Source organism: Colossoma macropomum, unplaced genomic scaffold (genome assembly GCF_904425465.1).
Source record: "Colossoma macropomum unplaced genomic scaffold, Colossoma_macropomum, whole genome shotgun sequence".
In the NCBI taxonomy this organism is placed as follows: domain Eukaryota; kingdom Metazoa; phylum Chordata; class Actinopteri; order Characiformes; family Serrasalmidae; genus Colossoma; species Colossoma macropomum.
The window spans coordinates 15,212,573-15,228,583 of NW_023494803.1; the positions used below are offsets into that span (position 1 = coordinate 15,212,573).

A 16,011-nucleotide genomic window follows, 5' to 3' on the forward strand; every position below is an offset into this window, starting at 1 on the left:
GACTACACAGCGGCAGAGTGAGTGATTACTGAAAGAAGACTGACTCAGCTATTCATGTTAGGGGCTTGTGTTAGCATGTTTTACACTGTTTGTATGTTGCATTTTCTGCTGTATGTGTGACATTACACTGAAACTCTGAGAACTTTTTTTTGTGCTGGCTGCAGCAAATTCTGACTTGGTCCCAACTTTCACAGCATGTGGCATCCCTGCAATTTCAGGCCCTGTGAAAATCCACTGTTGTTTGGTCTCATTTTTCTAAATTTGTAGAATGTGTTCCTATTTTGTCTTCGAATAAGATAATGGATAATGACTGCAATGGACCCTTTTCACAAAGAGTTGCGATTACTTCCGGTTTTAGTCTTAGCAGGGTAAGGCTATCTTCCGCTCTATATAACTACCGCAGAAGCAATGGCAAAATGTTATAGTAGTGTACTATAATGTTCAAACACTGAGCTACAACAGCTATATTTTAGTTTTCCTGCACTGTCGTGACAAACAGCGAGAATAAGAAGTGGATGGAAGCACTGATTTAACTGTAAATAGAGCTAAAATGCTGTATGTGTGTGATAGCCTTGTTTTTACTGCAGTCTGCTGCAGCTGACTCACATCAAGCAGTCTGTGTCTTTGTACAACATGCCAGCAATTTCTGTAATATTTCTGTTTTAAAAAGAAAGAACTTTTATATGTAGTATGAAACTGATTGTAGTATGAAACTAGTTTACATTAAGCTAGCTACGCTGGCTAAAAGCCATTGCTAACAGTAGCTATTATCCCAAACTGGATTACTCAGCTAACATAAAGCAGTTTTCTGCATCACCACCAAATTTTGTACTTGTCTTTAAAAAGCTAATGCAGGCAATAAACCGTCAACAAAATAATTCTTACATTGTCAGCTTGGTATGAACAGCTAACGTTACATGCCTCTTCTCAGATCACAAACAACTAGCTAGCTATGTCAGAAAACTTAGTTAGCTAGGAGCCGCGTTTTTGATTGAGCAGTGAAAGGTAGATGTTATCCAAAGTACTGCTTTAAAAATTGCCATGAATCTAAAAGAGTGATGCAGTTTGGCAGATCGCTAACATAGCCAGCCAGCTAGCTTTAAAGTTTTACTCATATGAAGCTGGTGTTCCTTAAACGGCTAATGGTAGGCTAGCTAATCAGTGTCTGTAGTCTGCTAGTCTACCATAAGCTAAAAGAGAGTTTAAACGAGGTCTATCAAGTAGACTTTACATATAAAATATTTGGGTAATGTTATAGAAATCGCCAGCATGCTGTAAATGTGTCACAGAACCTGCTCCACATTAGCCAGTTGGTGCTAGCAGCTAATGAAAACTAGCTTCCTTGTTTGGGAATACAGCTACAGTTAGCAATGGCTTCTAGTGTAGCTAGCTAGCTACATCTAAACAACAACTACCAAATTCATATTACATATAAAAGTTCTTTCAGAAATATTACAAAAATCACTGGCATGTTATACAAGACAGAGAGACTGCTTGATGTGAAGCAGCAGTAGTAAAAAGGACTACACCACGCATGCTGCATTTTCACTCGTTTAAAATTAAATCCATCCACTTCTTATTCTCACTATTTGTCATGAGAGTGAGCAAAAACTAACATATGTCTGTTGTAGCCCAGTATTTGAACATTATAGTACACTACTATTACATTTTGTCATCGCTTCTGCAGTAGCTATCTGGAGGGGAAGTTAGTTTTACCCTCCTAACGCTTAAACTGGAAGTAATCACGACTCTTTGTGAAAAGTGTCCATGGGAAGAAGGACTGGTAAAGGATGGCTGCCATTGCTCTAAAGTCAGAGCATTACAGCTTTCCAGTGAGACAAGAGAAACTGGTCTGAGCAGCAGTGCTGTGAAAGAGGGATGACACAGAATGAGCTTGTTCACTGGCAAAAATAAGCCCACAGCACAGAAAAATCAAGACAAAGTACAAGTCACAAAAAGACTAAGTGCAAAGCCAGAGGCACCAGTGTGGTCCTCTCCATTTACAACATCCCATCACAAGACGGCAGAAGAGCTACAGAACTGTAAGAAATTAAACAGATTTGTACAATTCAGTGTAGAATCTGTGTTGGGGACCTGGCTAACACATGACAGTACAAGATCATTACTATTTTCTGTAAACATCATTTCAAAACAAGAACTATGACCATGAATTCTACCAGATTTCAATCAAAAACAGGCAGGAAGGTAAAGGTGTCCCAGAAATACACACTGGGTCTTATTCACTAATCTTTGTGTGCAAATGACCAGATTTCTGCACAAATGTATAAACTCTAAGACAAATGAAACAGAGTAAATGGACAGGAACATTCCAGATTCTCCCAACCATCACAGGTATGGTTGAACAGGATGAAACACAGAGATGGCATTATTAAAATCTGTACTATGACTTCAGTATCAGTTATGAATATGCTGCTTGATGCCTGAGACATTAGATTTAAAACTGATTTTGACCAACAAAAACAATTCAGATTTTTTTTTTTACTTTTACAAACAACGCATCAGGAGAAATTCTAAACATCAGGAGAAATACTAAACAATGCACTGAGAAGACAAACGAACTGACGCACCACTCGGTTTAAAGAAATTCCCATTTTCTTCCTTTTCCACAATTCAGACACTTTACATGAACTCACGTGAGTTCATGAGTTCACAAATATATTAATTTTTTTCTCCTTAATATCCTGAGCCTAGAAGAACAAACATCACCAAAATGTCTTTCTTGCTAAACTGACAGGATTCATAATAAAACATCCTCAACCCTGCTTTTGTTGTTAAAAGTCAAAAGTATTCTGTCTTTAGCTCCCTACAAACTGATGCTGCCCCCCCATTTCCAACCTCCAACATCAGCAGTAGCATAAGTGTTCAGAATCGGTTGTTGAGTTTTTCTTTCCTCTGCCTTCTGTATGCCAGCAAGTTGCATATTCTTAATGCTCTATTCCAAATCAGTAAAATCAACGCTGAATATTTAAGATACGTGTTCATAAATATAAAGCTCATTAAAAGCCTTCAAGCCTTGAATTGTATGCAGCTTCAACACAACCATGCCCAGGCAGCTACTTTCACCAATTGTCGTCAAACATCACATGGAGAAACCTGAGGTCACATGTCTTACCTGTAAGTAGCGAGTCTGGTATTCAGTGAGTGACTCTCCTAAAGGGACGACAATCTTTTCCAGAGTGCGTTGGTGAGAGTAGGCCTGAATGTCTGGGCTCTCCTCTGACCGCAGCTCTATATGAGAGATCAGCAGATTGGAGATGACCTGCTGCACAGCCTGAAATGAAAAATAGAGGTCTTAGCATTTTTATTTGCAAAGTATTTCACAAATCCTGCTCTTAGACATTTTTTTTCAACAGCTGGATTTAACACCCTGTAAAACCTCTTGCATACACAAACAGTTGAGGCAGTGTAAACAATTGCCCAGCTGGAAGTTACTGACATTTGCCGATATATATCAAGCATCTCAGAGCGAGAGCACTGATCAGGTCTCATCAGCCTAAGCTGATCGTAGATCAGTATTTTTACTCTAAGACGTTTGATAAATACAGGCCGTTGTTAAGGAAAACCGCTGAGTTGCCTTTACCAACTACTACTGTTCTTGAACCCATCAGCTCAACAACCATCCAGATGAGGTAATCTAGCTCAATATGAAGATTTTACAATGTTCTGATTCCTCTTTAAGCCAACCGCTAAGATCACTGAAGATTATGGACATCTGCGTGACTGTTTTGCTACTTTACCTGCAAGACGTGTCACATTTGCAAATTGTAAAAAAAGGTAAGGCCTGAACATTTAATGCACAGTGTAATGTCTGATTAACTTAACATCTACACCAGGTAAAAGTAGAGTTTTACTAAGGAAGTGTTTTTGAGACACACCTTAATGTCTCCACCAGGTGTAGCGCTGAGGGCCAGAACACGAAACTGTTTTGTCTGGTTCCATAATTCCCGGACCACCTAAAAGACAGGGAGCCATGCACGATAATAAAAAAAAAGGACTTCCGAAGATTTAATAGAAGACAGAAGAAAGTGTTATAGATACCTGACAATATGCATGATTCCCTAGCGCCTTGTGAGCCTCATCAATAACCACACATTTAACTTGAGATCTGGGGCATGTGTTTCGTGACAGGTCATTCATCATCACCTGTGGGGTAAGGAAAAAAACACGTCTTGATCTCCACAGCTCCCTCCTCTGCAGCGCTGGTATGCTCCCTAAAGGACAAAAGATTAAACAAAACAAATTTGTGGGTAAACCTATTTACACTTAACCTACAAACAGATCATTGAGGAATAAAAAAAGACCGACAAAGCTGACGGATTAACAACTACATGAATTTGCCTGTCAGCATTCCTGGCCAACACCCCTTTACTACCATCAGTACCGCTAAAAGGCTCATGGTAGTAAAAACAGCATTTCACTTATTTAAGCAGTGTGTGTTCAAAGCAGTGGACACCTTTTTTACTGCAGTGGAATGCAAAACAATCCTAATGCACACCTGTCAACTCTGCCATATGCTGCTGAGGTATCCCCATCACTTTGTAACATGCTTCAATTTGCTGGGCCACAAGTGGTTTAGTGGGGGCCATAAAGACTATCCTTCCTGAAGGATACCAACGGTAGAAATTATACATCACCACAGCGGCTATAAAGGTCTTCCCAAGGCCGGTGGGCAGGCACACTAGCGTGTTTTGGAACAAAGCAGCTTCTGAAATTTTCAGCTGGTAGTCCCTGGCTGGGAAATTGGTCGGATAGATCCACACTTTTCCTGAAGAGCTGTCGTAGCCTGGAAGGTCTGCATGAATTCCTGCGGAACCTCTTTTTGAGGCGTCAGCCACTGACTCAACGCGGTTCTCCAGAGACTTTTCGGCCTCGTCCGCAGCTATGAGCATCAGGTCATCGTCCAGCTCCCTCGCCTCTTGCGGGGACTGGTTCACAGAGATCGCCCGACCAACCTCAGCCCAGAGGGAGCAACTGGGATACGCATTTTCCTTTTCCCTCTTCTGACTTTTGTCTTGATTTTCGTTTGTGCCCACTTTTTGTCGTTGTGGCGCTTTTTTAAAACAGTGTGTCATCTTACTTGCCCCACTTGCACAAAGACTTGCGCTCCAGGTTTGGAACAAAGTTCTCTGATTGGCGCTGCTCATTTTATTGAGAGTAACCTGGCAAGTCGTCCTGTGTAAATCCGTTCAATACATTATTCCACACAGTACTGTGTTCATCATATAATTTCCATCCTGTGAGTTTAGTGAAAAGAAGTCTAGAACGAGGCACAGTATTTAGCCAGCTAAGTTAGCTAGCCAACGTTAGAAAACACGAACTGTTAGGTAGCTGGCTAGGTTAGCAAACCAGCTAGCGCGCTGCAGCAGATAGAGAGAACTAAGATAGGCGGCTCTCTGACTGCAGCTATCGGCTTTAACTTACTCAGTAACTGAGCTATAGCTACAGACCGACATGAGGCAATTTCAGTAACGCTACTACGTACTTGACATCGATTTTGCTTTTCGAGTAAATTAAGCGACCACTGTAACTAAAGACTCTCGTTTTGGATTTCTTTTTCAGTTCTAGACTACACACATAATCCGTCCAGATTGGCTCGTCTCTTCTAATGTTAGCTTCGTCGCCTAGATAGGGATAGGAAGTTTCAGTGAAGAAAAAATACACTCCATGTCTGCTGCAGTAATGCAACTGCAACGCAACATTTAAACGTACGGAACACACGAATAAATTCCCGGCTTGAATCTCAGTTGTGCCCGTTCTGTTTGGTTAAATGTGGCGCTCAAGAAGGTCAAAGTGTGCATACTATACCATGTATTCAGGAGCGGCAATGTGCGTAAGAGTTACGCAGAAAGTTAAAGGCAACTGCACAGATTAATCTATATTTTACCAACTAGAGGACTTTTAGTACAGATGGTGTCAAGAATTGAATTCTAAATTCAAGTTCAGCATATTTTACTGAGGTGTAAAGCGCCAAAGCAAACCTACAAAATCTAAAGTAAGCGTTGCAACTTTTAAGCATGTGACTTCTGTGGGATTTTACTGAACTAGTTTGTAATAATGCCATAGCAAAATCCTGACAAATGCCAATTCTATTCCCGGTGTGCCACTATTCAAAATGCCATTAAAAAGTTCTGTCAAATCTTTATCACAACACTCCACTGCACTTTCAAACAACACCTTCTCAGTTACTCATCTTATGACTTACGTGAGATTTTACTGTATGGATTTGGAATAATTCCATTGCAAAATCCTGACAAACGGCCATTCACATCCATGTGTGCCACTTTTTACAATGCCATTAAAGAGTTCTGTCAAATTGTTATCATAATACTCCACTGCAGTCTTGAAAAACACCTTCTCAGATAGTCAAGGTATGACTATAATTTGGTGTTACTGTGCAAATTTTGAGTAATGCAAACTGATGCATTCACAAACTATTTAATTCCATTAATGGCAGTATTTATAATGTAATAGCACTATAAATACGAGTTATTATCATCACACACAATCGTGAAGAACATCCTTTCAGGTACTCAGTATATGACTTGTGTATTTTTAATGTAGAAATATAGAAATATTGACTCATCTATCCTGTATAAACGTTGCAACGCTTACTTTTGATTTTGCAGGTTTGCTTTGGCGTGTTACACCTCTGCAGGTTATACTGAACTTAAATTTAGTATTCAATTCTAAGCCATCTGTACCAAAAATCCTTGCAGTTTTTTTCCACGCCATACCGTAAAGCGCGATGCACACACGCACGAAAAAATGTAAGCGATGATAGGTGACCGAGCTTTTCCAAAGCCTGCCCATCTTCTTTCAGCAAGACAGCAAGTTTAAAAAAACACGAAAAAAAGCACCATGGAACAAAGCCAGAACCAATATTCTGCGTTGACGTTGAACAAGGGATCCTTATGACTGCAAAACTAAATAGAGGTCAGAGAGTACCAGTACATGTTTGCAAATGTACTACTTCCCAGATCATTGGCTGTGAGGTTGAGAATTGCAGTTCTAGTCACACTTGGTAGGCTTAGTGGGAAATCATTGCCATGACCCAGTACCTCTGGAACAGTAAACAGATTCCTGAGAACTTGCCACAGGATTTCAAGATTCAGTCTACACCTGTGCTTGGTACGTTGAACCAACTGAGACTGTATGTTCATTCTGTCCAGGCCCAACACCACCTGGTCTATCAAAACCAAGGCTTGTCACAACAGATGCAGCTGTTTATGACCTGTTTTCAGTAAAAGAAAAGGTTTGTGCATTTCCGCTTCTTCTAAAATAGACATTCATTGGTCATTTTAGGAGCCAGGGATGCAGGGCTGAGCAATGAAGACTGGGTTAGAGCAGCAATATACAGTTCTGGTCATGGAGGCAGGGCCACCTGGTAACCCAGGGGTATTGAGTTCTAGTGGGCTGGTGTCCAACAGAATTTGGTGATTTTCCAATTTTTAGCACAACAGCCAAACCTGGCAATTAACAGTGGGTTTGCCTGTTTTTAAGTAGACAAATCACCACACCGTGCAGGACTCTGGCCCTCCAGGACTAGAGTTTGCCACCCCTGATCTCACCTAATTAACATCGGTCAGCTTCTTCCCTCAGGACTGCTGCTAACCAGGTATTATTTGGGTGACTACTTGATGTATCTTTTAACAGTTCATCTCTTCAATTACAGGTGTTCATGTCTACGAAAAGGATTGCTTGGTCTGCAAGACCCCAGTGTCGTTTCAGAACTACACATCAGGATTTCATAACTTTAACAACAAAGTCATTCTGAGCATGCCTTTGTGTTCAATGATGACTTCTGCCCTGAAGACTGTAATCCCGCATTTTGTTTTAACTCAAATAAATTAAATCTGTTGTACATAAAACTCAGTATATCCCACATATTGCTCAACAATTTTAAGCTAAGGGAACGTTTTTGATGATTTTGTACACTCAAATGGCGTTTTTAAGTTGAATTAACTTATTGCTTTTAGTTTAGTCTGTTGCTATGGCAACTTTGAAACCCCACATTCAAAAAATGATGACATTGGTTTTAATTTTTTCTTTCTCATTAAAGTTGCTGAACAAATATATGAAACTGAGTGAAGCTAAGTAAGCTGTAAAATACAGTTACATGTTTTGTTTTGTTAACACAATCTTGTTAGATAAAACGTGTATTTCTTTCCCATATTGAGTGTTTCTTTCCATTTGTTCTACTCACCGTCAATGTGCTTTCATTTCACCTAGGCTGCCTTTCCTCAGGCGTATGTTTTTTTAAATGCTTTACTCAGCTGCCTGATGCTGTGTTGTTGACAAAGAGTGAAGGTTATTGTTGTCTTTGCTGATGAGTGGGCATTTGTGTTCGTCAGTGACCATGTTCACAGTAAAGGTTAATCCTTTGGTGTTTGGCAAAGTGGTAAATATCACTAAATTAGAAAAAAAATTGTAATGAAACATATAGGTAAATTGCAATTTTGAGATGTTAAATTAAAATAATTGGAATTTATGAGTTGCACAAGCATGTGTTTATGTTAGCCTAACACAAAAATTATAGTTATTTTAACTCAAGTTTTCATTGCATATTATTTTTATTTTTTTTAAGGCAACCGGTTTCTCAAATTTTTAAAGTAAATTCAACTTATCCAGGCTTACAGTGAAGGTATACATTAACAATATTCTTTATAATGGAAAACAATATCCAGGGTCATCAACCTCTTCCTTGAGATCTTGTAAACTGTAGAGCAGCTGTCACCAGCCTTATCCACAAAGGGACACTGAGGCTGCAGGTTTTCCTTCCAATCAAACAGGATCTCACTTGATTCCACTTCATTAATCAGTTGGTTTCAACATTTGATAAAGTGATCTGCTTGGTTGGAATGAAAACTTGCAGCCACACAGGCCCTTTGTGGAAAAGATTGGTGACCCCCGCTATAAAGTAAACACAACTTTTTACTCTCTTAATAAAATTTCCTTTAATTTTTCCATAACTTCATCATTGAGATGGTGATGTGAAATGATTTGTTGTAGAGAAACTTACCAACTCATTTATATACAGCGTTGGTAATGTGAACAAGGGGTTGCAATGTCTACAACTGTCACATCTGTTGCAGATTCCCCTCCATGCCAACAGAGGTCTCACTCACCTGAATACTGAATCATGCTGACACCTGGCTCAAATCAGAAGCCAATTAGTGGACTACATAATTAGATTAAGTACAACCCCGAACTAAGCTCTGTGCAAAGTCTTGTTAAGGTTTATCCTAGTGATTCTGAGCAGTTTATTCCTTGTATGTATTTTCTGGGTATGACCCCTTGCTTAAGGATTAAGTTATTGATTTCTGGATTGTGTTTTTGGACTGTTTGCCTTGTTTTGTGTGAAGCTCCAACGGTTTTGACCCTGCCTGTCTCTGTTTATTACTCTTCGAATTCCCCTATAAACCTGCACTTTATTTCAACTACTCTCTGGGGGGTTCATTTTTACAAGACAAATACAGTGAATAAATTAAATGTTTTATTTCATATCTAAAATCACCAGTAAACCCACACACGTCTCCTAAATTGATGTATGTATTGTATTGCTGGCAAGGATAAAAAGCAGTAAATCTGAAAAAGTTTTTAAATGTTTTCCTAACTATCATAACACAATGTCTCAGGCATCAAACAACATATTTGTAGCAATTTCAAGAATAACTTTCTGTGGGTGCTTTTCAGGCATCGGACTCCTCTGTTTACACTACTACTGTGAACAATTCAGACTAGTTGCTGTACAGAACATTTCATATTAAACTACTGTGAGGGGCTTTTATTTACATCTTAACAATATTATGCAGAGATCTTGAAAGATCATTTAAATTCCCATTCCAAAGAGGCATGTTAGATTTGGGTTAGAGTTGAAACCAATAGCAATGAAAATCTCCAAGAAAAGGGCTGGTGGCCACTGCTAAGTTGTTATTTAAATTGTTGTTATTTGCCAAATTAAATTTCATTATATTGCCACCTCAGTACACCATTCATTTTTCTTTGACACTCCTCAGACAAACACAGCAATAGGACGTTTCTTATCCATGATGGAAGATCAATTGAGTGTTCATTTACATCACAATACTTTGAGAAAAGCTTTCTTTCATTTCTGGGCAATGACCAATTACAGTTAGGATCTATTTTGCAATGAATGTGGTCACCATTCTCCTAATGTCATTGGCGATGCAAATGGGAAGGTAGCGTTTTTTGCCAAAAAATGTTCATTTACACATAAAACTCCAACACCAAGTATAATATCAAATCTATCTGTATTTAATTTGTCCACTCTTTGCTTTTGTTTAACCTTCTGCCACATCTGTGTTAAGGGGAATTCATTAGTATTAGTACCACCTTTACTGCTACAGAATTACCGTTACTGTTACCAGTATTGTTCTGCAGTTTTGTTAGTCTTAGTATTATTCCTTTCTGTGATTCTGCATTGAGTGGTGAAAGAACCCTCAGAAATACATTTCAAATGCAACATTTATTTAAAAGCATTTTGACAAGAATAGTCTTCATTGAATGCTCTGGGAACACTATGAAATTCCTGATTATTACTGCTTGAAAGTTTGCAAATGTAAGTGTTTCCCTTAACAAACAGAGGAAATTTGTATGAGACAATCCATTTTTGTTCCAATCAATAAAAAATGCTCTAAAAAAAGGAACATTTCATTGTACTAAGAATTTCACTACAGAGGCAGCTCAACTGTTAATACTGAGAATCTGGTGTGGGATAAAAACTGTCTGCTAATACTAATGATTATATTAATTGTTTTGCCTTTGCTGACAGAAATCATTTCAATTCAGTGAAACTGTTCATAGCAGCATTCTTGCTGCTTGTTTAGCCTGTCTTCTATCTGCCAAGATTTAACACTATAGTCTGCTCCCGCCTTAAGGATAGATAGAGGTTAAGGGCACCACACACATCTACAGGGACACTGAGATGGCGCTGTGCCATGATGTGTATACATACAGTGAACACATCCTTATCACAAGGTACATCTTAACAGCGAGAACATTCATCTTCGCAGCACTGACATTTTCTACTCACCTGTTGCTTAGCTAGCTGCTAGGCCTACTGTTGTATGTTTAGTTCCATCAGGAAATATTAAATTAATCCACCACCAACCGAGATGATCTCCATTACTGATTTTCAGACTTTTGTAAGCGTTCGCTTACAAAAATAGCCCAGTTTCTGCTTTCTAGCTTAGCCATTTTACCACTGAACAAAAGTCTTCCATCACGTTCAAACCTTTTCATACATTTGTAGTTTTTGCTCAGGCCAATTAAAGTTTTTTTATTTTTAAATTATTTAAAAATGCTGACATTGTACCATACATATAAAATTACAGTTACATTTAAAGAACTGATGTAAAGGTATGACTGAGCATTACCTATACGTGTCCAACTATTTAAAAAAATCACATGGAATGGATTATTTGTGCTGGAATGTTTAAGTGACAGCTGATTATGGCACTATCATAAATGAAATGATATAAGTCTGCAATCACTTTTTACTGTAAACAGACAATAACAGACATTTTAGAAAATTATTTGTTAAGTTATTTATCTAAGCAGCAAGTGTTATTTGTTCCAGAAAAAACTAACATTAGAATAAATGCAAATAAACAAATAAAAATCCCCTTGTGATTTGGTGTGCATTAGCTAAACCCTTTTCTAAAACTCTCCTGAATGAAGTCTAGTCAGAGCTGGTCGCGTAGGGCCCCACAAATTACACAAGGCCCCCGCCTCTACTTTGTGTATTGTGTATTAAATATTGAATTTGAAATGATTAACTGGACATACACTGTAAAAAGTAATAGCTTTATCTAATTCATAAAAAGTGAGGTAAGTGGTTGCATTGGACCTTTTGAGTTGAGTCAACTTCAAGGCTTTTTTAAGTAGCATGAACTCAGTAATATTACTTAAAATGAACTCAGGAAGGTCAAACTGAGTTAACTAACACTACTGATACTTACTTAGACAAACATAATTTTCTTGGTAAAGGTAACTTAATTAAAATGAGTACAGGTTACTTGTAGCAACCTATGTACAAGTTTGAGTAACTTAATTTTCTTAGTAGTATTACACTAATCACAAATGTGTATAAACTCCATTAAATTCCAGGCTACAACATCTGGTAAATAAATTATGCTGCATACATTTCTCTATAATTCTTGTAATAATTTCTGTATCTACAACCATTACCTTCTGATTGACTTTACATAATTAGACAGACCTGTCAACAACAATCACTATTCCAAGTTAAGAAGAACAAAATGGAATACAGATTTAACATTAGAATATTTGTTTAATGTTTAGCAACCAATTTCACTTCTAACAATGACTGGAAAACAGATCATAAATGTGGCCATAAATGTTAACGAAAATCATCAATAAAAACAAATAAAAAATTGACTCAAGTATATATGGATTTTGAAGTAGGAATTAACAATTAGGCACAAAATATTCAAATTTCCAAAGCTGCAATGTTTTGATTAAGGTAAATGCGAGACATAACATTACACTGACTCAGTGAAATTGCTGTATCTGTCAAAGTAATTGCATCAAATATGGTTTTTGACTATATTTTCAGCCCTATTTTAAACAAACATTATTTTTAAAGAACTGAATTGTTCACACAATACTGTTGTCTATTTACCTCATGAGGTAATGACTGGTACAGAACACAGTCCAAAGTCTATTTTCATCAGAAGCACATTAGAATGATCACAAAAAGAAAACACTAACTGTAATTCTGTCACATGAGTAACTTGCCAAAAGACAACTTATTTTCAACATATGTAACAGATCAAACTGAAAACACTCAACTGTCAAGTCAGTTTTAAGGCTATCAAGTTGAGATTACTTGCATTTTTTAATAATGGCAAAAGTTATTGAGAAGTAATCTAAGACATTTGTGTATTTAGATGATGGTTTAGGGCGCATGTGATCCATTCCAACAAAAATGCTCTGATAGGTCTCAAAAGTGTGCACAAGTTTCGGTGCATACTTAAGTTCCAGGGCATAGGCAAGTCCAAAGAGCAGGCAGCATGCTTTTGATAGGTCGTTTGGTTTAGGTTTTTGATAGATGTCACTGGCTGTCCTTCCATGATGATGCCAATGGCATCAGGCTGATGGCACACATAAATTTTCATCAGGCAACTGCTGAGTTCGGCTTGCACGTTGGTTTCATTGTGAGTCTATTGGTGAAGACAAAGAACAACAAAGGATTTTGGTCAGAGAAACAGGTAATATGATTAAACATATCAACAGGTTAAAAGATAGCTCAAAATCAAAATTTTACAAGTGTTACTAAAGGTGATGGATACTAGACAGATCAGAGAGAGAGTGGAGCAGGGGGATTTTGTATGGAGCGAGGACCAGATTTTTCACGAAATTAGAGCAGCGCCTTATCTCCTGCTCCATCCCACTCCAGATTCACTCTGGTACCACTCACACTAAAAAGGGTGTTTAAAGTTAACCCTAACAAAAGGTTAACCACATTGCTGGATTTTGCGCTTCTTCCTGTCTGCTGCAGCCTCTCTGCTCTGCATGTGTGTATGTGTCAGTCAAACAGACACACCAGCTGCACACAAAGAGGACAGGGAGGGAAGCAGGGGAAACAAGCAGTGAACAATTTTCGTTGAGTGGGGTAAAAACTCTGTTGAGCACGGAGCAAGATGCAGCAGACCAGCCAGATGCAACTGTAAGCGAGTAGTGGAAATTCTCACCAATCCACTCCACTCACATGCTCTAAAAGAGACAGATATGGACCTACAGTAAGTATGACAGCATTGGCATACAGCATCTTTAAATATGCCTGCGGGGTTTGCCAATCTTAATTTACGATGATGAATGTTACTGATGTAATATCCTGATGACTGTTCATCCTCAAGTCAAGTCAAATATCTTTTGAGAGCAATGGTAATCATCCCTATATTATCACAATTTCAATACATACAGAAAAGTAGCTTTAAACCAAACACATACGTGGTGGTCAGTGATGAGTTCTTCTTGTCTCTCCCCCATGTATTCGATCAGACATCTCAGGACCACTTCTCTCCTTTTCCCCCACAGAGGCAGATGGATCCTATCAAAAAGTAAAACCTGATCAAAATTCACAGCCTGATGACAACCAGCACAAACCCCACACCCTCTGTATTTAAACTATGCAGTATAACAGACCACATATTCAGCCACATTTTGCATTTTCACTATCACTTCTGAGACCAAAATATACAGTATATGCACATTATTTACTCAATTAAGTTGGGGGGCAGGGGTTGGGGGTGGGGAACCAACATGTGTTTTGACAGGAGTTGCTTGCCTCATAAGAAATGGGACCATCAAGATGTTTTTAAACTAAAACGTGTTATACCAAGCAGCATACTCCTTTATATCTCAGTGCATAGCTTGTCTGTCTAATGTTAGCCAGTGTAAGGTTGAGCGAGAGATGTGTGTGCGCGAGCAAGAGACAGCAAAAGGGAGAGCAAGCAAGCCCAAGAAAAACCACTAGCTAGCGAGTTAGAGAGCATCTGTGCTGGTGAATATAAAGTTAGTACTAATGTTATAGCTGTAAAGGTAGCAGGGCAGTGTGGGTACAATTTATTCTACCTGTCAGTGAAAAAAATGTTACAACTCCTCAAGACCCAAGCCAAGTTTTGTGTCTTGCTTGCCACCTGCAAATTTAAGTGAAGGGGGTCAGCCTTGAAGTTAGCGGCAGCTTCGGCCCAGGCTCACTTAAGGTGGACTGACCTTTAAGATGGACCAGCTGCTCTCATTTTAGTGACAAGCTGCTCCTCCGTAGGTTTTTTGAACCTACAGTTCAAATAAGTTGCTTTGGAGCTTGGAGTCTAAATGTATATTTGCTAACAAGTTTTGTGAGGTACAGCCTCATATAACTTTACACATAATGCCAACAACAACAACAAATAATAATAATAATCATAACAATAATCTCCAGTGCTTTTTTGGATGAAAAATGTTTTACATATCATTTTCTTCCTCTTACCTGGATGAGTGCCAATATCTGGGACTTGATTCTATATATTATTATCATTATTATATATCCTATATATTAGTTTGGTGCCTTTTGTGAACATTAAAAATTCATACAACATAGGCTAAGATTTTCACAAACAGCACCGAGGGGGATAATCACATTAAATTCAAAACTGAAAACCGAAAATAAACCTGTTCTCTGGTGTCTGGAGCTGTAGCCTCCCAGCTAGCTAAGCTAATGCTAGCCAGCGCCTATCTCCAACTTAGCATAGCTGAAGAGATCCAAACACTGCATTGCAGGTTCGATTTGACTAACTGGTGCTCTGATATCACAAGCATAGACAATAACATGTACAACAGCGACAGCAAAGGAAAAAGTCAGAGTAACAGAAAGCCGAACTCGAACCTGTTCTGCAGCTAGTGCTTTAAGCTGTAGCCTGCTATGCTAAGATAACGCGAGTGCACTGTGTCTCCCACTGCAGTACGGGATTGGTTCTAGCGAACCGATGATTAAAAACACCCGTTTAGGGGATAAAGTCTCATATCTAAGGGCACAAATTCGAATGCCCGGTGTCGAAGTGACAGAAAGATAAAAATATAATTGTTCGGTGGTGCTTTGAGCTGAACCCTGCCGGGCGACGTTGTAGCTAGTTATCCGGCTTCAGGTGAAACCCACACCGGGACTACGTTGGTTAGCACAGACCAGCCAACTTAGCTTGTGTGCAGGGCAGCTAGGTTAGCTACAGTACGATTTTACTAACGTTAGCTGCCGAACGGTATCTTTGAAGTCATCAGTTTAGAGTAATTTTACATCATCAAACATTCAGCTAAAATTGCTCAACTTACCGTGTTATCCAGGATCCATAAAATCTAGAGCGGCAAGCAGGCTGTATCCTACAGCCAAGGAAGATGCCCAGTCTGCCCGGGAAAAGTTAATTCTCAGTCCCAGTGCAGGATAACGTTAACTAGTTTTTTACCACGTTT

At 38.7% G+C, this 16,011-nt stretch overlaps 1 protein-coding gene and 1 long non-coding RNA gene across 2 annotated transcripts in view; both read right to left on the reverse strand.

Moving 5' to 3' along the window:
- fancm (FA complementation group M) overlaps nucleotides 1-6,276 on the reverse strand; it is a 57,298-nt gene extending 51,022 nt beyond the window's left edge. Inside the window, exons 1-4 of the mRNA XM_036592847.1 lie at nucleotides 4,517-6,276; nucleotides 4,060-4,232; nucleotides 3,897-3,974; nucleotides 3,134-3,292 (exon numbers count right to left, since the gene is read on the reverse strand). Coding sequence (XP_036448740.1) covers nucleotides 3,134-3,292; nucleotides 3,897-3,974; nucleotides 4,060-4,232; nucleotides 4,517-5,165 — 1,059 coding nt within the window. The 5' untranslated portion in view covers nucleotides 5,166-6,276. The remainder of the gene's footprint in view (nucleotides 1-3,133; nucleotides 3,293-3,896; nucleotides 3,975-4,059; nucleotides 4,233-4,516) is intronic.
- A 6,045-nt stretch (nucleotides 6,277-12,321) lies between these two features.
- On the reverse strand, nucleotides 12,322-15,981 carry LOC118824146. Its single transcript, XR_005008577.1, has 3 exons — nucleotides 15,874-15,981; nucleotides 14,017-14,116; nucleotides 12,322-13,226 (listed from the first exon to the last, which is right to left on the reverse strand). It is a non-coding gene; the product is annotated as an uncharacterized LOC118824146 (long non-coding RNA).
- Between the last annotated feature and the right edge of the window lie 30 nt (nucleotides 15,982-16,011).